Raw genomic sequence first — 27,131 nt, 5'->3', positions numbered from 1 at the left:
TCCCGGGAAGCCGAGACGCTCTTGCCCAGCGCGCAGGCGCCGCGACGGCAGCCAGGGCCGCGCATGCGCTCACGTAGTCGCGCGCCGGGCCAAAGCCCCTCACTTTGTCGTCACAGGGCAGATGATCGGGGTGCGTCCGCCTTTTCCCTCCCCCTTCCATCCTCCTCCCCCTCCCCTCCCCTCGTCCCTCAATCGTCTCCCTCTTTCCTCTCTCTCCCTCCCTGGGGCGGCTCCTGAAGACTCCCGCTTCCGGTCAGAGGCGGGCCGCAGAAGCGTGTACCGCCTCTTCCGCCTCCCGGTGGCGGCGCGGGTGGAGGAGTATAGCGGCAGCAGCAGCCTGCGCGTCTCCTGTCAGGGTCGGCAGGCTGGTCCCCTGGGCGGCCCAGCTGGACGTGGCCGAGCCGAAGCCCGGGGGCCGATGGCGATGAACTATAACGCGAAGGATGAGGTGGACGGCGGGCCCCCGTGCCCTCCCGGGGGCGCTGCCAAGACCCGGAGGCCGGATAACACGGCCTTCAAACAGCAACGGCTGCCCGCCTGGCAGCCCATCCTCACGGCCGGCACGGTGCTGCCTACCTTCTTCATCATCGGCCTCATCTTCATCCCCATTGGCATCGGCATCTTCGTCACCTCCAACAACATCCGTGAGATCGAGGTGAGGGAGGGGCGTGGCGGGGGTCCCCCGGCTCCTCGGCGGGCCCCGCCCTCCCGGTTTCGTCTGCGGGTTTTCTGAGTTTGCAGTTTTGGCGTCTGGCTTCCTTTTGCTGTCACTTTCCGTGGCTGGGAACGGAACGAATGTCAGGTGGACAAGACTTATTGATGGGACACTTTGCGTGGTTCTCTGAGGGCTAGAGTGTGTGTTTTTCTAGGAGAGAAGAGAAGAAAAAGTTAGGTTCAGATATAACTCGGAGGCACCTCACAGGGTCAGACTGTTGGTATTTGCGTGGGGATTATTCCGGGACACCGAGATGAACAAATTGGTCGTTGTTGGGTGAAGGACCCGGAGTCGTAGAGGTATTGATTCTTCTGTGAAGAAATTTGTCAAATGTTACAGGGCACAGACAGTAACTTTCACTTTGAGCTAATTTAGTTGTTGGCCATGATACTGTTAAAAACATGAAACTTAATTCTGGTTTGCTTTTAGGTAGTTTTTCTTTCTGATTATGCTCCACATTCTCCCCAGCTCTCCCTGTTTTCTTTTGTTTTTTAACTGCGCATATCAATGACTCCGCACGGAATAAGTTGGCATCTAGCTATTAAAAAATGTCACTGGCATTGTTTTTATTGGATATTTTACTTAGACATGATAGAAACTCTCAACTAGGGAAACATTGTGATTTGTACCGGCGCATCAATCACTGCACCTTTGTCCTTCCGCAGTGCTGAAGACTGGTTGTTAACAGAATGTAAGTACTGTGTGCTGTACAGAGTTAGACATCTACAGGACCTCTTTCATAATTTAGGGAGTTTTGATGTTTGAAATGGCTAAGAGTGATGTTAAGTAACCTTTCCTCTGTTTTGCCGTATGCATAGTTTTGTGTACGTATTTTTAAAATAGAGATGACATAGATGTGATTTAATTGGGCTTCGCCAGTCATTTTAGCTAAGGAGTATTTGTGGTCTTTTCCAGTTTAATTTACAATACTAACGCTGAAGCAAGGTTGTTGCATTTTTAATGGCACAGTGCTTTCGTGTTAATGACAGTAAGGATCGTAGCTAGCTAGAGTGTACTTCTAAAATCTTTTGCTTAGAATTATTTTCAATGTGTTGACTAGAGCAAGTTCACAGCAAATGGTTTTGGTGTATATTTTTATCTTCCTGTTTTTATCCTTGTGGTACTCCTGCCAATGTAGCCCAAATGCTCCAAAATGTAAAGCTTTGGGCTGGCTAGGTTGGGCACTAGAAAAGTTTTGATCTCAGAATATTTTGGATTGTAAACTTCCTGATTAGTATGCTTAACTGGAGAAGACCATACAAATATCCCAGAATGTTTAAAACAAAAAAGCCTCACATGTGAAGCTCTTCTGCTCCATTCTGTGCCCCGTAGCACTCAAACCCTGATCTCTGCCCCGGCTTTTCGATTTGGGGGTAATTTATTTCTCTGAAGGCTAGTTTCTTCATCTCTAACATAAATAGGACAATGGGTTTCTCTCAAGATTTCATGGTTAGAAGCAAGTTGGTGTGAGATATGACGTTTCATCAGGAGATGAGAGCTAAGGATCAACTTGAGGTATGACGGTGAACCATTTAAGAGTATTACAGCTCTGATTCCAAGTTTTAAGCTTTCACACTACATTAAGATCCTTACTGGGATGATAGTAAATATAGCAGAATTCCTCCAAACTAAGCATTAAAAATTTGAATCATTTTATTTAAGCAATGATTTGTAATTGTATATGAATATTTACTAAATTGTTAGAAAACTTCTGGTACTATTTACTGTATTATGGAAATTTTAATTATTATCTTTAATTTTCTTTAAAACTTTTGGGTTCTGAAATAAAGTAAGATTCTGTACACTTAGTTATTAGAAAATGGAAGTTTCTAGTGCTCAGTGTGACCTAAGAGTATATTGCTGTGGGGGTGGCTCACACCTTTAAACCCAGCACTAGAGAGGCAAAGGCAGGCGGATCTCTAAGAGTCCCCGAGGCCAGCCTGGTATATAGTGAGTTCCAGGACAGCTAGGGCTGTTATACAGAGAAACCCTGTCTTGAAAAACAAAAAAAAAACAAACACACACATGCAAAAAACCAAAAACGTAAATAGGAGGAGCTGGAGAGCTGACTTAGCAGTTAAGAGCACTGGCTTCTCTTAGAAAAATACTCACGTTTGTAATGGCTCACAGCTGTCTTTAACTGTGATTCTAGGTGATCCTATATCCTCTTCCAGCCTCAACAGGCATCAGATACCCACATGATCTCCAGACATGCAGGCAAACACCCATACACATAAAAATAAAATGATAAAAATGTTTTAAAGCCAAGCATGGTGCATAACTTTAATCGCAACACAAAGGAGGCAGATGATGGATCTCTAACTCTGCTCTACACAGTGAGTTCCAGGATAGACAGGGCTACATAGAGAGACTGCATCAAAACTCCAAAAGTAAAACAAATAAAATGAAACAAAATGGAAATGAGCACCTCTTACCCAGTTTGATTCCTGTTCTCTTGTTTACATCTTTTAAGTTTCTTTTGAAAAACTCAGTAGCCTAATTTCTGTATTAGTTCAAGTCACTGGGGCAAAGGAAACTTGTAAATCAAAATACTTGGCTTTAAGTGTTTTGCTCAGAACTTGAAAATTTTAAAGTAAAGCTAATGGACCTTTCACATTCTCCCAGAAATACTATAGTAAAATATTATTACCCTTATAATGACCCAGACTCCCCCTTTAAAAAGGTGTTAGAAAAGGTGTTTTTATTTTACATATTTATTTTAATGTTCATATTAGTATCATAGTACCTTCCTTTGCTAAGCTTTATGAATCGTTTTTCTTCCTTTCTTCCCTTCTTCTTCTTCCTTCTTCTTCTCCTCCTCCTCCTTCTCCTCCTTCTTTTTCTTCTTCTTTTTTTTTTGGTTTTTAGAGTCAGGGTTTCTCTGTGTATCATTGGCTGTCCTGGAACAAGCTCTGTAGAACAGGCTGGCCTTGAACTCCACAAAGATCTGCCTGCTCCTGCCTCCTGAGTGCTGGGATTAAAGGTGTGCACCATCTGGCTAAGTTTATGTATCTTATTTGCTTGATTTTTAGATATTCTAAGTTAAGTAAAATGAGGTTTTTAGGAAAGTATTGTTGATAATCCTGTTAGCTATTAAAGTATTTTAATTATGAATATATTTATTAACACTTAATATCTTTATTATTTGCAGCAAAGACTGAGTATTTCCTTTAATTTGGCAGTGTTAGGACTCAAGCATCACCACAAAGCTCCTTTAGGTCTCTTAGCCAGGCCAAAATACACAGCTAACTTGAAAGTACCATCTATAACTTCTGCAAAAGTATTTATCAGTGTGAAACTACACAGTTGTAAATTAGTGCTTAAAGAGCACAGTCAGGTGTCCTGCTCCTGTAATTCCAGATATTTTGGGGAGGTTTGAGGTACGAAGATTGTTTGAATCTAGTAGTTCAGTGCTAGCTTGGGTGACATAGACCTAGTGTCCAAAAACAGTAAAAGGTAAACTAATTTTAATTGGTGGTTAGAGTCAAATGGGTATACTATTTAAAGCAACATTTAAGGTAGAAAGTAATAACTAGAGTGTAAACTTAATTGTGAAATTAATAATGCTAAAAATGTTGACATCTTTGGAATTTACCCCTACATTGCTAAATTACCACCTTTCCTTTTTTTTTTTTTTAACCTTATTTCATTTTCTACCTTAGTTATTTTGTTCTGATTATTTCCTGTTTCTGTTTCTGATAAAAATTTGGTATCTATATTTTTCACTTCTTTCTAGTTTGAATCCTTAGATTGTAAGGTTCTTGAAGGTTCATCTGCATTTAGTAATCGTTATTTTTACTTAAACTTTAGTGTAGAATCAAGGAAGGATAACTTGTTTCTTAGAAATGATGGTTAAAGATTAGGCATTTTATGCTAAGAAATTTAAAGGTTTAGTTACATTACAGTAACTAAAGAGGGAACCTTTGGCAATTAAGAGCTTTGAGTAGTAGGGTTTTGTTTCCAGTAAGTAACTGCTAGAGTGTTTATTTTAGGGCCAGGAACTGAGACTGATTTTCCAGATGAGCATCTGCAATCAGTTTGGTTATAGGAAACACTAACTTAAATACCAATTGTATGGGATGTTTCCCTCAAAGAATTAAGTTCTTATAAGTAGAACTATGTTGCTACCAAGAAATTATGCATAACTATTATGATTATATCTTGAATTTCATCAGCCAAAAAAGTGCAAGCCCTTCTTTCTTTTTAGTCAAGAGCTTCCTCCTTTGTCTCTGCGGCCTAAAATGCTTATTTTCTAGTCTTTTATAGACCCAAAACACCCTCCCTTTATTTAGAGTTTTAAAGAAACATACTGGTAAATTTAGCTGTTGCTACTAAAATGGTTTTGTTAAATTACTCATTGTAAGGTCTTCAGAAAATTCTTTAAGTATTTAAAATGCCCCTTTTAACCTAGTCTGATTAATGCTTAAAGTGACTTATCTTATTAGTCAGCATTTTGTTGAATACTGTGACCTATTTAGGTCTTTTATCGATTTCCTTTTAGATAAATCAACATGCAAAAAATGCAAGTTTTCCAGCTCTCCTTGTATACAGTGTAAAAATGCATGTCCTTCAAATTCCTCTTTGCCACCACATTAAATTCAGTCTGTTTCTTAGGAATAGGCTGTTTTTAGAATTACTAAGAAGAAATGTTAGGCTGACTTATGGGAACATTCATAGTTGTCTAGGAACAAGAAATACTGCAACTTTTCAGCTCACCTCGTGAGCCACACTTGTCCTATGCTGCCACTGGTACTTTGTCATTAGGAATTAGGATACAAGCTAGTTGCAAGGTCTTAAACTGACTGTATTCTGAACTGTGCCATATATATATATATTTCTGCCATTCAAACAATGTTACTTTTCAAAATAAGGGATTTGTGTTGCCTCTTCTACTTGGCGGCTTCTTTTCCTTAGACGTTTAGAACTAATACTACTATGTAAACTTTGTCTTTTAAAAACTAGTGAATGTTACTTACCGTTGGCAGATTTTATTAGTTCAAGCTCCCCTTGAGTTTCAGCTCACAAGGGATATAGTGGTTATTTGATAGTGAAAACTCATACATTTTCTATTTATCAAGGATTTTTGATCAATGTTGAACATTTTCTATATACAAAGTACCTCTTTGGGAATAGGGAGGTACTGAAAAAGTTTGAGAACAGGACTTCCCCTGCCCCTTTTCAGCAGAGGGCATTCCTTTTGGGGGTAAATGACATCTGCAGAGACAGAGTACTCCCCTAGCCTTGTAAGGTCCTGGGGTTCAATCCCCAGGCTGGAAGACAAACACATAAGCCTGTGTGCTGGTGTATTACAGCCCAATATTTAGGAGGTGGGTGGCAGGAAGATCAGGAGTTCAAGGCTAACCTTAGCTACATAGAGATTTTGAGCTGAGCCTGGGCTATATACAAACCAACCCTCTCCCAAACAAAAACAAAAAAACAAACAAAACAAAACCAAAAACTAGGGGAGAAAGCAAACAAAAGAACATCACAGGCAAATTAAACAGTGCTAGGTGAGTGGCACACACAGACTGTGCCTAAGTAGTTCAAAGAAAGACAAGCTTTTGCTGGATGTGGTAGCGCATGTGTCCTAGTTTTGTTTTTTGTTGTGATAAAACACCTTTGACAAATTGAACTTAGTGGAGAAGGGGTTTATTTTAGCTTATTTCCAGGTTTCAGTCCATATTGCAAGGGAGTCAAGGTGGCAAGAACTTGACTATCTGGTCACAGTCAAGACCAGAGATGAATGCATCCATGATTGTACTCATCTTTTTCCCTTTTTATATAGCTCTTGACCCAACCCAGGAAATGGTGCCTTGCCCCTTTAGTCTAGATCTTTCTGCATCAGTGAACCTGTTCAACACAATCTCCACAGACATACCCACAGGGCAACCCCACTCATTTAGAGTCCCTTCCCAGGTGATTCTAGACTACATCAAGATGGTGATTCAAAGCAACCATCACAACTCTGCTTGTCAACTTGATGTATAAAACATCACCTTTAAGTCTTAACATGACATTACTTGTCCCCAGAGTCTGTTTACTTTCATAATATAAAATGCAATTCAACTGTAAAAGTCCTTATTGTCTTTAAACATTCTAACACTTTAAAAGTCTAAAGTCTCTTAACTGTGAGCTCCTAGAAAATTAAAATCAAGTTACATACTTCTAACATATAATACACTAAGCAAACATTCTTCTCAAAAGGAAGAACCGGGGGCATAAAACATTGATACCGAAGCAAAGCAAAAATCTGGCAGGGAAACACCAAATACTGCAGCTGTGTGTCCAGCACCTGCGTGGGGCTTGTAAAGTAATTGTTTGGGCTCCATTTCTGTAGCTGGCCTTGGCAGATGACCTAAGGTCCTTCAATATCCTGGAGTCTCCATTGACCTAGTCTTCAGTTTCATAGCTACATAGAGTGGCTTCTCAGGACTTCTTTGAGGGGACTCTAACTCTGACTCTGAGATGTGTTGCCTCTCTGTTTCTCTTCATGACGCTATCAATCTTGTACCACATGGAGGATGCGTATTACATTGCCAGATTCTGATGCCAGCTTGACATATACTGTATGTCTCCTTGGACCACAGCTGGATCAGCTAGCTGTGTTGACCCTGGGAAAACACTTTGCTGCTGTCCCAGTGCAGTACAGGAGGCTTATCTACAGTGGTGCTGGTCTCTGTATGTATCATAGCTGCATCTTCAGCACCAGTCTGAATGCCATCCTTTGTTGACATTTCTTCTCCCAAACAAATCAGTTCATTATCTTTAAATTAAACTTTATTTAGGTTCTCAGGACACTGAGAAAAATACCAATTTCTTGCCCATGTCCCAGTTCCTGATAGAGTCCTTGTTCCCCTCTAAAACCTTGTGAACTGGGCCTCCATTGTCCTCATTTGCCTCAGCATTCTTAAAACCTTCTAAGTTTGCACAAGAACAGCTTACTAAGATCTGCTTCTAGCATTCAACAGCAGGTATGATTGACATGATATATATACATTAGAATTTGGTTCAACAGTGGGCAGTCAAAATTTTCATTGCATATCAAATACCTTGGAACATAACATGAACATGGATGTTCTGTTTTATAGAATCCTCTATATGAAGCTTATAAGCTGCCTTGACATTTTTTGTGATTGGGTCTCATGCTCAGGGTTTAAGTTGGAGGCCAGACTTCTGGTTGCCTTTGCTGGTCATCAGCAGTATAGAATGAAGGAGGAACAAAGAGCTAAAGGAAGAAGGTTCTTGGAAGCTGCTACACTGCATCAGCACTACTTGGTAGCATAGTCATATTAGCTCCAAGGCAGGGTGGAAGCTTTAGTTTTACTCTATTAACAAGAAAAGTAACACAAAAATTGGGGTGAGAGCTTGTTAGTAGTCAGTCTCTTGTATCACAGGGTTGTAGGAATATTTACCATCTAGTAAAATGGTAGTCAGCCAAATGAGGTTTAGATCTTCTACGTGTCATAGTCCTGAGTAAATAACGATTGCAATTTCATATTGATTTTAGTATTGAGTTGAATTTCATAGTAAAATGGGTTATGGGTATTTTTATGTGAAGAGAAAATTAGGTATGTGGTTTTGTCAGTAAATTAGGATATAATATACACATATATGTATATATTATATTGTATAATATATTATATATATAATTGTACAATTTATAGTAAAATATATGGTAAAATATTGAATATCGTTAGTTTTTTCTTCAACCTTTTAAATGATCTCTGTTCAGCAAACAACTTTGTTTCATTTTCTCTTTAAAACATCCTATATTAATTCTGTTTACTAATAAAACTTAACTAATACTTTTTATCAGGCTACTAATTTTATATGATTCTACTATTATTCTCTTGTTATTTTGGGTGAGTCATCTCTTCAGCCCAATTTTGTATATTCTTATCAGTCATTAATTTACTTCTTAATTTGCTGCTTCTGAAGTGTGTTAGATGGTAGAAAGGGCTCAAGAAAAACTAAGGGTTGAAGGATGGTTTACAGTTTTAAGTAGCACATGGATTAAACAAATTAGAGATTAACTCCAAGTCACTTATAATGCATTGGTGTCACATTAAGGAAAGAAATAAAAGGACTTCCCTCTGGACTCATTTCACCAAAGTAAGTCCAGACTTGAATTCTCTATTTCATGTTTTTGGTGTCTTGTTCTCTGCTGCATGCATCTGCTCCTGCCTGAAGGCTCTTGTGAATCTGTTCACGTGCTGGTACCTGTGTCTGTTCCTGTGTATCTGTCTATTGTATGACTCTCTGTGTGTCTGTCTGTCCTGCATATCTGTCTCTAACAGAGGCCTTTGCCCTGTCTTTATTGAATAGCACACAAAGTATTACATGGGGAAAGAATGAAGGATACTTTACAACAATCTTTGAGAGTTTTACAGGGGAATTAAGTTACTGATTTCAACAGACCACAACTGACCCAGACAACAAACAGTGCTACAAATATCACTGTTTATCAAGCAATATCCAAATGCTGTGTTCATTGTGTATGGTGGATAATCAGTTTAGAAGATTGCTCTCAACCTCCATGTTTGCTGCCTTCAAAAAATTATACACTTGCATAGGTCATAGCCATGGAAAAATGCATACTTTGAGATTACAGCTATGCATTAGCTTAGATTGAAAATATTGATTACATGGGAAATCGAAGGCAAGTAAGTTTGATTGCTACTTTGTTCTCTGAAACTCAAGTTGAACAAATAGCTGTCAAGAGTGACCTTAAGGTATATTATTAACTCTGGCTGTGAGGTCTCATAAAAGTTTTAGTCTCTTAGAATGTACGAGAGATTTTTGTTGTAATACATTTCCACAAAATAGCATGTGTTGGGGAGTCCTTAGTAATGGTATTGATATGCAAGGGAAGACTACTCCATGCAGAAGTAGAAAGAGAAATGGAGGAGTGTGTTAGGTGGACGGAGGAACAGCAAAGAAGCCAGTATGGCAGTGGCAGAGTCAGAAGTGGGGGAGGAATATAGATCAGGTTAAAGTGGTACAGTGTTAGGGTGCACATTACACGGGCTAGTATTATGACTCCAGGCAATGTAATGGGAAGCCATTAGACAGTTTTGCATAGCTAAGTCATCCTGGGAACTTAGATCTATAAAACTGACGCTGTAAAAGAAATTAATGAACTTATATTGGTGAAGGAAAGTAGATTGTCTACAGTATGATTGAGAGAGGAGCAAAAATCTAATTCCTCCCCACTGTGTTATTTTACAGTTCATAGAAATCCACTGGACTGACTAAAGGTGCAAATTGGGTGTGAGACAAGATTACAGGTCCTTCCACAGGGATAAAAGGGTCTGGTCCTCAGATTGCTCCCGTTCGTTCTCTGCTACAGAGACAGTTTTTGGTTATGTCCTGGATGGAAGGAAATAGAGTCTTAGAGATCTCATAGTTTTAAAAAGGAAGAGTCCTGGTTTGTTTCTGTGGGTTGTAAAGTCCCCACCCCTTCTATTCCAGAAGTTCTTAGTGCATGAGTCTGTTTCTTTGATGGGCATAGATGAAAGCCTTTTTTTTTTTTTTTTTAAACAAAACAAAGTAAAAAACCTCCCTTTGAAGACCAGCTTCATTCAGCTCTACATTACTGTTAAATACAGCAATTTAGCTAGTGAAACAAGGTGATAGCCTGGTAGTGGAAAGGAGAAACACAAGTGTCTCTGTCTTCCCTCTCCTTAGAGTTTAAGTGTAAGCCACCATGTAGGTGCTTGGAATGGAAGCTGAAATCTCTGCAAGAGCTCTTTACTGCTAAGCCGTCTCTTAAGCCCCATTCTTTAAGATGATTTGTATTAGTGCATATGTCAGACAGAACACATGTGATGATGTGATGACGGTAGTCAGTAAAATGTGCTATGCCATTATGGCTTACTGCTTAGCTTTGTCATTTCTTTCCATCATGAAAATTCTCCATAATGTAAAGTTTATTCTGAACTTTAAATATGCTTGCATTCTTTTTCTTTTCCTGAATTTGTTCAAATTCTTATTTCTTCTGAAAAGTACTGATTCTTTGCTAATGATTGTTTCTGTGCCATCCAGTTTGACAGCTTTGTATTTTTGTCTTTGCTAATAAAGCCTGCCAGGTGGTAGAGTGGACAGACAGTTCCTGGGTAAAGGTAGTTTAGTAGAAAGAGCATTATTAAGCTTGAGTCAGAGGTCTTGAATTCTAGACTCAAATTTGGGAAAGTTCCTAAGTATCTTCTTTTTATGTAAGGGAGGTAGCACAGTAGGATTTTAGTGAGGATCAGATAAAGTATCTGTATAAAGGAAAGCTGTCAGCTATTTGTGGTACAACATTTTACTTTGTATGACTCTTGTATTGTGTCTTGCTCATATTAAAATTTAAAAGTTAATTATAATGACTTTTAAAAACACTTTTCATAGTATGTAACTGCATTTTAAAGTTATAATCAACAGTTTTTCTTCATGATGAATATGTTATAGCTATCATCTATTTTAGGTATTATTTGATATTATAAGTTTTATTACACTGAAGTATAATTTGATTTCCAATTCCATCAGATTCTTTTTGTTTAGTTAAGTCTATCTCTTTGCCTACTAACAAGTGGTGATCAAACTAAAGAAGGTGATTTGAGAAGTTTTTATTCTTATTAGATCAGCCATAAGAGGAAGAAAATGTGAAATTAAAAGATGCAGTTTCCTTTGTGGTTTATTCTGACATAAATTTGGGATGTTCCTATGCTGAAGCACCCAGGAGCCAAGGTCAAGAGATGACAGACTTAGCACCAGGTTTTTGAATGGGGAGAAGTGTTTTGTGATTTCTCTGTATCATCAGGTACAGGGCCTTGTGCATGCAAGGCAAGCACTACATTGACTTACTTTCTGAGCCCATAGCCCCCCTTCCTTCCTTCCTTCCTTCCTTCCTTCCTTCCTTCCTTCCTTCCTTCCTTCCTTCCTTCCTTCCTTCCTTTCTTTCTTTTCTCTGAATTTGGGAATGTTCTGTGGAAAGCTGAGGTGAATATGAAAGTATTTAAAATTGTCATATTTAAGAAGAAAAGTTGAGTTTATCTGTATGAATCTGGTGTTTTAGTAGTTTAGAGTTTGTAGCTATTTACATCTTTATAAATCATATGGTTTTGAATCTTGTATTTACAGTTTTGTTGGTAAATATATTTCTTTTGGTATAAAAGGAGGACCTTGAACAGCAGTGAACAAAAGCAGCTTCTTTAGTATTTAATGGCTCACATTGTTCAAGTACACAGCAGCAGTTTTCTCTAGGACATGCATTACTTTGTTGGACTTATTTTTACTTTTAGTAGTAGGTTATGCAAGTTTTAGGTTTCTCTTTTCTCGAAGGAACTGATTGCTTAACTTTTTTCTTTTGCAGATTGATTACACTGGAACAGAACCTTCCAGCCCCTGCAATAAATGTTTGTCTCCAAATGTGACATCCTGTGTTTGTACCATTAACTTCACACTGGAACAGTCATTTGAGGTCTGTGTTTTAAAATAATGTATTAGAAAGGCATGCTTTAAAAAATACTAATATTTTTTAGATAATTTATCTTGAGAAATTAGCTTAATTTATTGGAGTCTATAGACATTTGAAGATTATTCTATATCTGGTTGTTGCATAATTAAATTAATTAAATCCAGTAATTCGGTGCATTATTTGAATTTTTTGCCTGTTAGTATTTTGTAGACAAAATTTTAGGCATCAGTTTAATATTCACTAGTCAGTCAGATTCTTAATGGCAGAAATCTTGTGCTTGTATTTTAAAGTTATTTCTTGATGCTTTGATTTCTCTGTAGATGTTATAAATTCTTAGCCTTTTAAAATTATTCTTAATTTTTAATGACTTAATTATAAAACAAGTCTTACTGTAGACAACACCGATAATCCCATTACTTAATTGAATTATTTGTGAGGTATGAAACAATACTCAAATCAAACACTTATTAAAACTTTATTGATATTTTATAGTTTGGTATTTGGACAATGCCCTCCTGCATATGTGTGTGTGTGTGTGTGTGTGTACATATAGTATTAATACAGGTCTCTAGTCTTGGTATCTGAGCGTATGGGAAAGGACATCTTTAATTGGCATGGATAGAGACCAGTTTTTTCTGCCCTCTACCTGAGAATTGAGCTTAAAAAACATTCTTCAGGAAGTAAAGCTGTCGTAATACATACCAAGGCTTGAGTTTCCTTATTCAGATTTTCTAGATGTAGGGACGATATTAGTGTCTGGTGGATGGAAGCCATCTAGTGGTTATAGATGCTCTTGCACTAAGGGAAAAGTGCCTTTAGTTTTGGGACAAAGATGAGAAAACCCATTTGGAAAAAGACTGAAAACTGCAGTTTTCAGTGTGATGGGCAAACTATCAAGATGCAGTAAGTCTTGGTTCTGTGCATAATTCAAGAAATCAGAGAGTTTGGGTAAGTTAGAAATTCTGTTATCTCCTCCTTATTCAAAACCATTTACTTTAACTTGGTACTCTGTGAATTCGAGGGCAGCCTGGTCTACAAAGTGAGTTCCAGGACAGCCATGGCTGTTACACAGGTAAACCCTGTCTCAAAACACCAAAACTAAAACCAAACCAAACAAAACCAACAACCAAACAATTCACTTGATTTAGAATTCCCTTTTAAAGTGTCCATTTATTCTTTGTAGGTGTATTTCTTCACAGATTTTTGAATTGGACTAAACCATTTCAGGGAATGTAAATGTTAGTGTATTTTATAACAGGCTTGATTGAGAGGATCTAGTTTGTATCAGAATTGATTGAGAGGATCTTTTTTCCTGTTTACAAATTGGATTTACTACTATTGGTTCTTAATTGAGATGCCATTCATTTTTCCTAAAATTCATATTTACATGTTTTTGTCATACAATTTGATACTATTGCCCTAGTGATTTCCACTTAAACATTTTTTGCATAGAATGGAAAAGTTTATGGTTTGCTACTTCAATCAATATTTTCATTCATTTATTTACTTTTTGATGCACAATTTCATTACGTATTCTAGGTTGGCATTAGACTTCTCTGTGTAGCTCAGGTTGGCTTGGAATTAATGATTTTCCAACAAACCCATCATTATTCAGCCTTTAAATGGTAATGTCTGTGAAAGTAACAAATCAAACGAGTCACTTCTAAATTTAGACAATTCCTTTTAATTGAAGATATAAATATAAAAATAGAGGCTGGCTGGCCTGTGGTGGCACATGCCTTTAATTCTAGCAGAGGCAGGTGGATCTCCGTGAGTTTGAGGCCAGCCAGTCAACAAAGTGAGTCCCAGGACATCCAGGGCAATACAGAGAAACCCTGTCTCAAGAAACTAAAGTAAATAATACATATGTATTATTCTATGTATAATTCCTCTTTCTCATCTGTAATCAGAAAGGAGAAGTAACATTTCTCTACTGCTAACAATTTTAGTCAGATGGTTTATTAACACCTTGTAATTAATTCAGTATATGTATATTGCTCTGTTTTCCCCAAGATATTTTTGAAATTGCCTCCATAAGAGTACCACTCTTCATTATTATTATAAAGTATTATAACTGAATATATTTAAGCAACTACTAATTTACTAATTGCTAACAGTCTATAGCATCCAGGGGGAATATTTGGAGGATAGAAGGGGACCAGTGCAAGGCTGGAGGAAGAGTAGAGCAGAAATATGAGCAAAGTAAAATGATATATATGTATAAAAATGCCATTATAAAATATTTAGTATACCAACTTAAAATTTTAATAAATAGGAAAAATTAGTGTATGTAGCATCCTGTTGAAATTGTATATTCTCATTCCATTTACAGTTTATTTGGACAATAAATCAAAAGTTTGATCATTTTTCTGAAAGGTAGATGCTAATTGGATAAAAACCAATCTGAATTAGAGGAAATTTTATATTAAAAGTAGCTCAGAGTACACTAATATTCTTTCAGTATTATTTTTTAATGAAAATAATATTGTGTGCAGTGTGCTCTATACATGTCTTCCTTTGTCACTTTATTTCATGAGACAGGTCTCTCCATGAAGCTGGAACTTGTAATTTAAATTAGACGGACTAGCCAGCAGGCTCAGGAGATTTGCCTTTTCCCCCTGCCCACCATCACCTTCCATTTCTGGAGATAGAGATGAGTGTTGCCATGACTGACTTTGATGTAGGTGCTGGGATCCACACTGAGCTCCTCATGCTTACACAGCAAGCACTGTACCCACTGAGCCATCTCTCCAGACTTCACATGATACTTGAAGGATACTTTAAAAGTTTACTTGTGTTTTTTGTGACATAACTTCTTTAAGTTTATTTACAATTGCACAATTTATTTTTGTGTGTTTGCTTGCTCTTGTGGTGTTGGGGATTGAATTCAGGGCCTTATACATGAACATTCCGGGCAAACACTCTTATCACAGCTGTAGTTCCAGTGCTTATTAAGTCCTTGGTAAATAACTTTTCTACGCCAGCTGATGTAGTGTATCTAGGACTGTTTGGTTCAATACCTGATTCATAGGTAATAATATTTCCTCTTTTTTTAAAACCTAAGAGTTCAGGAGCTACAGTATAGTTGTTCTATTGTGAGTTTATTTATATTTTATTGTACAGTTTGGTGATATTTCACCTCAGTACCAGTTTATCACAAATTGTAAACCAGTCAAGTACAGATTGCTTTTATAAAATATAAAAAAATATCAATTCTTATATTAAAAAGTCTTCCTCTTTCTGTTTTCTCTAGGGCAATGTGTTTATGTATTATGGACTGTCTAATTTCTATCAAAATCATCGTCGTTACGTGAAATCTAGAGATGATAGCCAGTTAAATGGAGACCCTAGTGCTTTGCTTGTAAGTAAAATGATGAAATACAGAAATCTGGCATGTGAAATAAGAGCATAGTAAATATTCATTTAGAAATGTTAAAGTGCTTAGTCTTATGGGATATTAAAGTATTGCCTGTCATTTCTAGATTTAACAGAAGTTTCTAATAGTCATCAGGAGTTTTGGCTTCATCTCTGTTTGTAATGGGATTTGATGAATGATGTGTAAGTGTGTTCTGTCTGTTCATTATTCTTGTGCTAGGTAGGATATGCAGATAAGCTGTTTTTAATTTTTGGAATTGTGCTTTGAAATTGAATAAATGTCTTTTTTTTTTTTTTTTTTTAACTGGGAAGACAAAGCAAAGCAGCAAATTTTTAAGCTTCCAGAATTCCCAAGTCTGCTGTGTGTGTTTGCAGGAGTAGAACTACCCTTTTCTGAATCTTGGTTCTTTTTGGGAATCTATGAATGGCATCTTAATTTCCTGACTGTTCATCTTTCCATAGTGGTATTTAGTGCATAGATATTTTATGTCATTTTGCCACTGAGGCAAACCTTTGAAGACTGGAATAGTTTAGGATTTCTTAAAATTTGTGAATCTCTCCGGGCGTTGGTGGCACACTTGGGAGGCAGAGCCAGGTAGATCTCTGTGAGTTCAAGGCCAGCCTAGTCTCCAGAGCGAGTGCCAGGATAGGCTCCAAAGCTACACAGAGAAACCCTGTCTCGAAAAACCAAAAAAAAAAAAAAAAAGGAATCTCTTACAGTACATTGTAGAGAGCCAGAAATGGTGGTGCATACAATCCCAGTACTTGGGAGGTGGAGAATTTGAAAAGAATTTTAGCATAGAGCCATTTAGAATGAGCTTGATATTTCTGATATGATAGCTAGAGGTTAATTTTGTGGGATAGCTGTCTTTTCTTCTGCCTGAATTTCACGTTGCTGGTATCTACTCTTGTTTTAGGAATTAACTTACATGGTCTTCTAAGGACAAACTGGGATCCCTTCCCCCTCCCCTTTATCCCCATCAACCTCTTTGTTTGTTTGATTCTGGCACTTTGTAAGTTCATATTAAATACTTGGTAAATAGCTTTCCTAAGCCAGTTAATGCAGTGTATATAGGACTGCTAAACTTAATTCAATACCTAATTCATAAACTTAAAAAGTTAGTTAAAATTTAACTAAGACTAAAAAAAAAAATTAAGAATTTAGGAGCTAGAGTATAGTTGCTCTACTATGAGTTTATTTTTAATAATCATTTCTTTTTTGGATATGTAAATGCTTTTATTTACTTGAAACACTTAGAACAGTTCTTGGTATGTAGTTAAGTGTCAGGAATCACATTTCATTAAATGTAACATGTAATATAATGAAAGATGCTTTCCTGCTTCATAAAAAGGAAAGATTACTCCAGGTAGACTGTGACAAAGGTATCCCTGGTTAGAGTATGACAAAATGCATCGTAGGATGACATGACTATTATTAGCTGTTATTAAGTTTTTTATTGAAAGTAAAATTTTTCCATACAATATATTCCTTGCTTTAGTACTGCTAAAGACCAAAATAAAGCTATTTTCTTTCCCCTCTTTTATTGAAAATAGATTTTTTTCCTCACATAATATATCTTGATTATGGTTTCCCTTCCCTCTATTCCTCTCAGTTCCTCCCCACCTCCCCTCCCATTCAGTTCCCCTCTCTTTTTATATCTCATTAGAAGACAGTTTTCTAAGGAATAATAATCAAATATAAGTTAAAAACAAAGACTAACACATTGGAATTGGACAAAACAAAGTGAAGGAAAAGAGCCCAAGAGAGGACACAAAAATCAGAGACCAACTTGTTTACACACCTGGAGTCTATAATATATATGTAGAGGACCTGATGCAAACCTGTGCAGGCCTAGTGCATCTGCCTCGGTCTCCGTGAGTTCATAGGAACTTTGACCATGTTGATTCAGAGGGGCTTGTTCTCCTGGTGTTCTTCATCCCCTCTGGCTTTTAGAGTGAAAGAGTATCATACAATATATTCTGATCATGGTTCCCCTCCCTCTTCTCCTCCCTGATCTTCCATACCTCCCTGCCCAGCTCATTTCACTCCTTCTTTCTGTCTGTCTAGAAAACAAACAGGCAAATTAAAAAAAAAAGTCATAATAAACCAAAATTAAGAAAAAGCATGAGAAGCACATGCACATACACATACATACCATAAAAACACAAAAGTGGAAGCCATAATATATAAACAAAAGACCAGTAAGATTTAAAAAAAAAAAAAAAAAAAAAAAAAAAGCCCAAACAGCATTATGGGGCAAAATACCATTGAGTTTGTTTTGTGTTAGCCATCTATTGTTGGGCATTGGGCTTGCCCTTAAGTGTGTCTATATGCCCAGTGAGACTCCATTGGATAAAACTAAATTTTCCTTTGGGAGCAGTTGACAATTGGAGGTAATTTCTGGGTTAGGGATGGGGGCTTATGTCCACTTTCTTTCTCAGGACTGGGACTTTATCTGACTTGGACCTGTGCATGCTGTCAGTCTCTGTGATAAGGCACTGTTTTCTTTGTATCTCCCATGACTGCTGGCTTTTACAATGTTTATGTCTCCTCTTCCCCATAGTTCCCTGAGCCTGAAGGGGAGAGATTTGATGGACTGAGTGTTAAAAGTTCTCTCATTCTCAGCACATTGTCCATTAGTGGGATTTTGTGTTAGTTCCCATCTACTGTAGGAGGAAGCTTATCTGATGATAGCTGAGCAAGACGCTGATGTGATTCCAGACTGATATATAGGACCTTTTCTCTGAAATCAGAGTTTGATTCAAAGTACTCTGAATACTGAAGAGCTGATGAGACCTTATCACATTTTTTTCTGCTTTCACTGCACATAGTGCTTCTCTTAGTATAAACACAGAATGAAAATATAAGTCAAACAGCCCAAAAGGTTAACTAAAGTGTGTGTGTGTGTGTGTGTGTGTGTGTGTGTGTGTGTGTGTGTGTGTGTGTGTGTTTGTACTACATATATAAAATAAGTTCAAATTGAGATTACCTTGTTTTGTTAAATGTTTAAAAATATGGATTACAAAAACAATATGGATTACTGTGGCTTGCCTGAATGTTCCAGAAGTGCTAATGGATATTTTTCAGATACACCTTTCAACTGTTCCCTGTCCTTGAGACTCTTAGTAAGTAATGAGTCAAGACTAAGCCTGAAGGGCTGGCATATGCTTTGCTTGCATTCTGAACAATTTAAAGATTAGTATAGCTGCTTTATATTATTCCTCTCTTAATTTTTTTAGATCAGAAATTTAATCCAAAATTGCAAAATACAACCATACAAGTGTTGGTTGTATTCAGTTTTATAAGTGAGGCCAAGTTTACCAAGGGACTTCTCTAAGAAGCTCGAATGTGTAGTATCTGTACTCTCAAATTCCTATGCCCTTTATTGTGTACCACAGCTGAGCTGATAGCAGGCCATTTAGTTTTTCTCAGTCAGAAATCTTTGTGGTTGTAGTTTCTATGTCAATTTGAAAATCAAAATATTAATTTGGTAAGTCATGTATAGCTATGTGGAGGTGAACGAGCATTGTATTTAAAAAGTACTTTAATATTAAAGAATATTTTGAGTACTCAAATGTGTTGTTAGTTTAGAGCTTGTTTTCTTTACAGACTCATATGCTTTATGAGTGGGGAAGATAGAAGAGCTGAATTTTAAATTAGTAATCAAGAGTAGCCCATCATTTTTCCACAGATCTAGATGATAATATCTCTTCCTCCCTCCCTCCCTCCCTCCCTTCTTTCCTTCTCTCTCTCCCTCCCTCCCTCCTTCTCTCCTCCCTCCCTCTTTCTCTCTCTCTTTGTCTCCTGAAAATAGAATCCAAGTAAGGAATGTGAACCTTACCGAAGAGATGAAGACAAACCAATTGCTCCATGTGGAGCTATTGCCAACAGCATGTTTAATGGTATGCTATTGAACATCCATGCAGATAGATGATTAGAAAACTGTGTGCACTAAGGAAACTATGTGTGTGAGTAGGAATAGTGTAGTAATATGAATGAAATTATGAAATTCACCTTCAAGATAAATACTCACATAATGAATAGGAAATAGGAAATAGGAAGAAAATAGAATCTTCCTATTTCTTATAAAAAAGTAAAAACCACAGAGGTACTTTCCACTGATTTATGCCATTAAAAGGGAGTTAGTTATAGTTGATCCTTTAGATATGCATTGCCTGATAGAAATACACTTTGAACTCTAAATACAAACTATGTCAAATTTTCTAGTACTTATATTAAAAACCCTCAAAGGAAACAAGTAAAATTAGCTTGAATAATTTATTTAATCTAGTGTGCCAGAATAGTATCATTTCAGCATATAAACGTAACTGAACTATTTTTTTTTGTGTGTGTGTTTTTAGACTAAGTCCCTGGTAGCTGGTATGTATTACACATTCAACAGAACTTGTTCATTTGTATCAGCAATGCTTCAGGAATGAATACTTTGTGATTACCAAGTACAAAAAACGGGAAAGGCAGGAGTGGTTAGGAATGCAACAGTAGCCAAAGAAAGAAAAGAGGAAAAAGGATGCCATTGCCTTTTATTTGGATTGATATCAAAATTCTTGTTTTTCTAATATCAGTCATTCAGGAACGTGACCTAGGTCTGTGTAGTACATGAAGGAGGAGTCCATCCAGCCATCTAGAATTCTAAAGTGATGAAGGGCACACGTTACCCTATGCCTTCTCTGTCAACTGCTTTCAGAGAAAGTCCCAGATTCTCATTTCTCATAGAATTATGTATGCTGTGTATTTTTAGTAGATGTTAGTAACATCTCCCATTTCTTATGCTTAGATACACTAGAGTTGTTTCTGGTTGCCAATGAATCTGATCCCATACCTATGCCAATTCCTCTGAAGAGGAAAGGTATTGCTTGGTGGACAGATAAAAATGTGAAATTCAGAAATCCACCTGGAAAAGAAAGCCTCATGGAAAAATTTAAAGGTAAAACATGACCAGTATCCCCTCTTGTCTAGTAATTTGAGTAAGGTAACCTAAATTTTGTTGTTATTGTCTTTATTTTTAAAAAATAGCATTTTATTCCTCAGCATTATACCAAGTTATATAAATGGTCACATGTACTAAAATTGTAAAGGAAATGTGTGCTTTTCATTGTGATTCGAATTAATTTCCCTGGTGTTTTCATCTATAATCTTTACAAACTGCAACGGAGTTTATTTTAATCAGCCCCTATTTATGCATATATGTGCATATACATGTTTTTATGCTGCCTTAGTTTCATAATGCAATATTTCTTTTTAAAATTTGTGCATTTATTTGTGCATTTATATATTTATTTTGTATGTGTGTGTACAAGCATATGTATGTATGTACCATAGTGCATGTGTGGAAGTCAGAAGAGCTGTAGCAATCTGCTCTTTCTTTTAACCATGTGGTCCTGGGACGTGAATTCTGTTCCTCTGATCTGGTGACAAGTGCTGTTACCTGCTGAGCCATCTTACTGACCCATGCATTTCTTAATCTTACTTTTTCGCCTTAAGTTATCTGCCTTTTATTTAGTATTCTTTTTGTATTCTCTTGAAATATCAATTGTCTTTTTTAATTTTTGTTGTAGATAGAATTGGTTTCTCTTAGATTTTAAGACCTCCTTAGGATATGGATATATTTATACCTTTGAAAATATTTACATTATGTTTTTGTGCTTTTTTCCTTTTTAGTACTATGAATTTTCATTAAAACTGTTCTTAGAATTGAATATTTTGTTTTCACATCTCTCTCCCTCCCCATCTTATCTTTAATAAGAAACAACAAAGCCAGTAAATTGGCATAAACCAGTATATATGCTAGACCCTGATGAGGATAATAATGGATTCATAAATGAGGACTTCATTGTTTGGATGCGTACTGCAGCGTTACCTACTTTTCGTAAGTTGTACCGTCTTATAGAGCGGAGAAATGATTTACATCCAACATTACCAGCTGGACAGTACTATTTGAACATCACATACAGTATCCTTTTGTGGGGGGTTATGTGTCCACATAGAATTTGAGAGAGTTTCATTGTCTTATATCAGTTATGTGACATGTTACTTTGCACTCTAGATTTGTTTATTGTGTGATATTGGTAATTGAGTGTAGTCTTATTCTTCCATTTCTGCATAGGTATCAAGCCTTATTTACTTTTTCTAATTTTAAAGATCTTTATTGTTATGTATTCATGTATGATATGTGCACATGTGCCAAGGTGCATATTTAGAGAGGTAAAAGGACTACTTTGTGGAGTTGATTTTTTTTTTTTTTTTTTTTTGGTCATCTTTTTATATGGGTTCCAGGAATTGAACTCATGTCATCAGGCTTGAACATCAAGTGCTTTTACCCACTAGACCATCCCTTTGGGACAGAAGCAGGCTTTTTTTAAAGAAGGAAATACTGGGAAGTTCTTTTATCCTTAAACACAGTTCAGTGTTTTTAAGTATTTTGCCCATTATTTATGTATACACTGTAAACATATTCTCAAATATTAGGATTTTAAATGTGTGTTAGATTTTTGCACTTTTTATTATCTGAATAAGCCATAAGTATATTCTTTATTTGTTTGGGACTGGCTCTCATTATGTAGCCCTGGATGGCCTGGAGTTCTGTATGTCTCTGCAGAATAGGCTGGCTTCATACTCACAGATTCAGCTGCCTCTGACTCAGGAGTGTTAGAACTAAAGGTGTGCACCACCATGCCCAGCCTAGGTTTTTGTTAGTTTGTTTGTTTCTAGTTTGAGTTGTATAGTAAATTAGTAAACGGCTAATAGGCTAATTGTTAAAATTAAATTTACCTTTGGTTCTTGGACTCTGGGTTATAAAACTGAATATGGCCTAATAGTGGCTGGCTGAACACAATGTGGCTTTGAAACTATGTCCATTTAGGGGCAGTTTTGCCACTGTGTAGCCAAATATAGAGCACGGGAGAAGAAAGGTCTGGAGCACTGGGAACTTCATAGAGGGCAGACTGTTCTCATGTAAGGAGGCTGCAGCAGTGTCCCGAGGACCACCAGCACTTTCAGGAAGAATGCAGGACATCTCAAAGACTGACAGTGTAACAATACAGGGAGCCTGGAAACATCAGGAGTTAGCTGTAAAAGTACAAGATAAGGAGGAAATTAAGAGCACAGTTGAGTGGAGCCTATATTTTTAGAGGAAGAGGAGGAACATAGTTGATTTGATACTGTGTCTGGCCTTGGAGAGTTGGATTTTAAGTATCATGATTCCTGCCTCAGGTTAAGATTGATTTCAGTAATTAGAATGGGCCAGCTGTGGCTGTGCCCCTTCTCAGGAGTTTCAGTTCCAATTTTAGTTTTAGTTTGGCTTCTCCACTCTATTGGCAGCATCCTAGAATGGGCCATGTAAATAGTTCATCCAACACACTGCTGTTTCCTCTCTGGTCTCTCCTCACCAGTCAGTTTTGACTTCTGCCTGTCTGGGCTATCAGTTCTTTCAGAGCATGAGTTTTGTTATTGCTGCAAATGAGCCAGCTAACACTTGGGCATCATGCTTTGTGACCCTCTACTTAGAGAGCTCTCTGTCTTATAGCTACATGTTTAAACAGAGTCTTTTCTTCTTTCTTGCCTGTTATTATCCTGTGTGGGAATCTTTACTGCTCATCTGACCTATTTTTCTATATTACATTACTTTGAAGCCTTTAGTCCCTCCTAGGTAATAAGTGTAAAACTACTGGAGATACTATATAGATCTGAATTTTATTATTTTGATAAAACATTTTGGCTTTTACTAGTAACATTATTCTCAGGTCTGGGAATATTTATCAGGGGTACAGTGCCTTGCCCTGAGTTCAATGTCTAGTAACACATGTAGAAAATTTTCTAAATTAGGTTTTAGAGATGATTTTATTTGCAGCAGAAAGCTGTACACGCCTTTAATTCCAGCGCTTGGGAGGAAAAGTCAAGGAGATCTCTTGTGATTTAAAGGCCAGCCTTGTCTACATAGTTCCAGGACAGCCAGAGCTACATAGGAGACCCTGTCTCGAAAACAACAAAAAAAATAGTTTCATTCATCCATCTATTATCTGTCTGTCTGTCTGTCTACTTGTCTATCTATTGTGATTCGGAATATAAAAGCAAGTTATCTATGTATCAAAATTGTAGAAGTGAATTATAAGCAATTAAATGTTAACTTTAAAACTTGTGTTTTAAACATCAAGTAACCACAGACAGAAAGTCTTCCTATACCCTTGTCAGATTACCCAGTACATTCTTTTGATGGACGAAAACGGATGATCTTGAGCACTATTTCATGGATGGGAGGAAAAAATCCATTTTTGGGAATTGCTTACATCACTATTGGATCCATCTCCTTCCTTCTGGGAGTTGTACTGCTAGTAATTAATCACAAATATAGAAACAGTGGTAATACTGCTGACATCACCATTTAATTTTATATTCTGAAAACAAATCTACTGCATGTGCATCGAGGCCAGTCCTGTTCAACCTAGCTTTTGAATGCTGATGTCTGGTTAGTATGTCATTTTGAAGTTGGCACATAACTTAAAACAAAAAAAACCGCCTTTGTCCTTTGCTTCTTACATATGGATGACTTATGAAAATATATGACGGGTATAAAAATTAGGTATATTGATTATATCAATATTGTAACTGCTAAAATGGCATTCTAATGTCTGCTTTTTATTGGGACAGGTCATGTGATGCATAGAGCCTCTTTCATGTGAAATGAGTCTACTGCTTAAACGTTTATGCTGTGTTGATGACATTATATTGACATGATGTTGTACATGTGTGCCTACTGTGTGAAGAAAGGGATTATGAGATGTAGGAGTGTAATGGCTTGCTAACCCTTTGAAATTTGGTTACAGTTCAGATTGAAGAAAGACTAAATATAAATAAAACACTTCATCATTTTCATGTGTCGTGTGTAAAGGCTTAAAGTCCCTCCTTGTTGAGGTGGTTCATGTGTTCAGTTTCTCTATTATAGTTATTTGATAATAACTTTGATTTCAGAGGACATACTTAGCTTGTCCAGCATAGAAATTAATATCTAAAGAGGTCAGGTAGGTCTTGGATAGCATTTTAAATCCTTTTTCATTTGGCTAAAATTTTGCATTCTGGAGTCCAAGCTGCTTGAAATGTTTATGTGATCATCTCCCTGGAAGCTTACACTTCAGAAGAGATGAAAGAATATAGGTGAGATGGGACAGCTGCTTGGCAAACCTGCATCCTCTGTCAACTGTAAGCCAGGTGTAAATGTTCAAAGGAGACTCTTTTCATTATTGTGGTGTGTAGTGTTAAGATGGTTGCTCTGCCTTGGAAATACCTCAAGCTGTTCTTACTTAGCAGGTAAGTATTTTAACTTAGTACTAATATTATAGCCCAGAAAAAATTAAAATCCTAATTTCTCCCATATTTCATTAAATTTTTGCATACAGGTCAAACAAATGTGGATATGTATACACATACTCTTTAATGAAGGTAATGTTTTGACTAGTTTTTCTAAGATATCCCTTAAAAAGATGTTCTATACATTTCCTACTTAAATTTGGGGGGATTTGGATTATGTACATGATAAAAAGATTATAATATATCTGATTGAAGTTACTTTATTTTCTAACTAGAATTATTTTAATATTCCTTTAATGAATAAATGCTGTAATTTGTTTGCTATGGAAGTTATTCCTGAAGTGAATGTAAATTATTTTTCACATGCATGAAAATGTATGTGTTAATCACAGTTGACTTCATTACATTGAAATTACTTGTTTTTATACTAAAGTAATGCTTGTGTTTTTAGACTGTGTAATTATTTTCTTTGGTTATATTTTAAATCCAAAGGTCTGAGTAATGTTTCAGTTTAGATTAAGATGTGCTTAAGATAACAAAAAATTCAATGGTTCATAGTAGAAATGTGCCACTTATGCTTTGTCTGATATGAAATTCTGTTAAAAAAAGCTTGTAATTCATGGTGACTTTTAACTTATGAAAATATTGCTTGCATGGGCTGGTTATGTGATTTATGGATATATAAAAATTTCTCAGGACATAAGTTCTTTTTTTCTCTCAAACTATTCTTTTGTCAGTCATCCAGAATGCTGCTGTTCTGAAAATTGTCTTTCACATATATATATAATGTTCAGTTTATTTGGGGGATTTTCATAAGACATGAGATGTTTCTGCCAGTCTTTCTAGAGTAAGTGCTATTTAAAGAGGACTGCTAGCCTGCATCTCTTTCTCTAACTGGGGGCCAAGGGGTCTGAAGAAAAACTGAAGAAGTCTGACATTCCCACGTCTTGGAGAAGATGGAATCTTTAAAAGTACAGTTGAAGCTTTATCTGTTTTACAAGTGCATTGATGGTCTCCTGTCATTTGAAATCAACTCATGACTCATGTTGTATATATGAAGAAACTGGGATGTTCATAAAGTTGATGTCATTAAGGCAAAAGTACAAGGCTTAGAAATATGCATTAATTTGCAAGGAAGTGTTTTGGCATGAGAAATTTTCCAACTGAAAAAAATTATTCAAAAAGCAAGAGCTCAGGCATTTCATTGAAGTCATGAGGCAATTTAAAATAAACTGGAGAAAATAACTGTTCTAATAGAGAATAATTCAATTAAGAGTCAAGTGAATATTATTGGTTTATTGGATAGTAACAGTTTATTTGTAATCTTATTTATATTAAAAGTTAACACTCTGTTAGAATGTTTTGTATTAATAAAAGTGAGCAAAATTAATTGTGCTACGTTTAAGTGTTTTACTAAAATAAAAATGTCCCTTTGTTCTTGCTAATGGTTAGTACTCAGTTTTAACCAAGCTTAGGGAGTCCTGGTTTTAACTCCATGGTTCTCAACTTGTGGGTCGTGGCCCCCACAGTGATCACATATTAGATATCCTGCATATCAGATACTTACATTACTATTCCCAACAGTAGCAAAATTACAGTTAAGAAGCAGCAACAAAATAGTTTTAATGGTTTGGGGAGTCACTACAACAGGAGGAAGTATATTAAGGGGTTGCAACATTAGGAAGGTTTTAACTTCCTGTTTTAACTTCTCCATGTGGACATTTGATAAAATGTCATCAGTTATCAATTTATTAATCACTGACAACATAGTCATGAGATGTATTCATGTTACCAACGAGCATCTATTCTTTGCAGAAAGGGGTGAGATTGTTATCTGAGTTCTAGGCAGGCTGGCTGGGTCTGGTATTATATTGAGGGAATGGACAATGATAAGCATTGGAGCCAAGAAGGCAGTAAATGAAAACCTAACATTAAAGTAGGAGCAGGGGAGGGGTGGGGCTTGGGAACACTGCTCAGTCTGCTGCTCCCTGTCTGCATGGAAACACTGCCTGAGGGTTATTACATTTGCTCTTTACGCTGCAAAGTTTTGTTCTTTGTGAATATCGTAGTTTTAAGTGTGAAGGGGGCAGAAGTGCTGTTATTACCAAGTTTTGATGTATAAATGCCGGTTTTAGAGTTTGGATGATCTAATAATGTATTTTTAAGCTCACTTTGGTCCATATACCCATCAGTCAGTAAATGTGAAAAGCACATTTGTCATGTTATTTGAAATTTTAAAATAAATATATTGTGTAAAACCA

General features: G+C 36.7%; 1 protein-coding gene across 1 annotated transcript; it reads left to right on the top strand.

The window, feature by feature from the left end:
- The first annotated feature begins 121 nt into the window (after positions 1–121).
- Positions 122–26,260, top strand: Tmem30a (transmembrane protein 30A). Its single transcript, XM_027411071.2, is given in 10 exon segments — positions 122–167; positions 170–204; positions 207–318; positions 321–655; positions 12,069–12,176; positions 15,427–15,534; positions 19,364–19,451; positions 20,345–20,494; positions 21,314–21,520; positions 23,758–26,260. Coding segments are annotated over 10 exon segments (1,383 nt in total). The 3' UTR covers positions 23,952–26,260.
- Positions 26,261–27,131: the final 871 nt, after the last annotated feature.

This window comes from Cricetulus griseus, chromosome 4 (assembly GCF_003668045.3).
Source record: "Cricetulus griseus strain 17A/GY chromosome 4, alternate assembly CriGri-PICRH-1.0, whole genome shotgun sequence".
In the NCBI taxonomy this organism is placed as follows: Eukaryota; Metazoa; Chordata; class Mammalia; order Rodentia; family Cricetidae; genus Cricetulus; species Cricetulus griseus.
The sequence above is the reverse complement of the archived record's forward strand: the minus strand, read 5'-3'. Positions and strand labels throughout refer to the sequence as shown.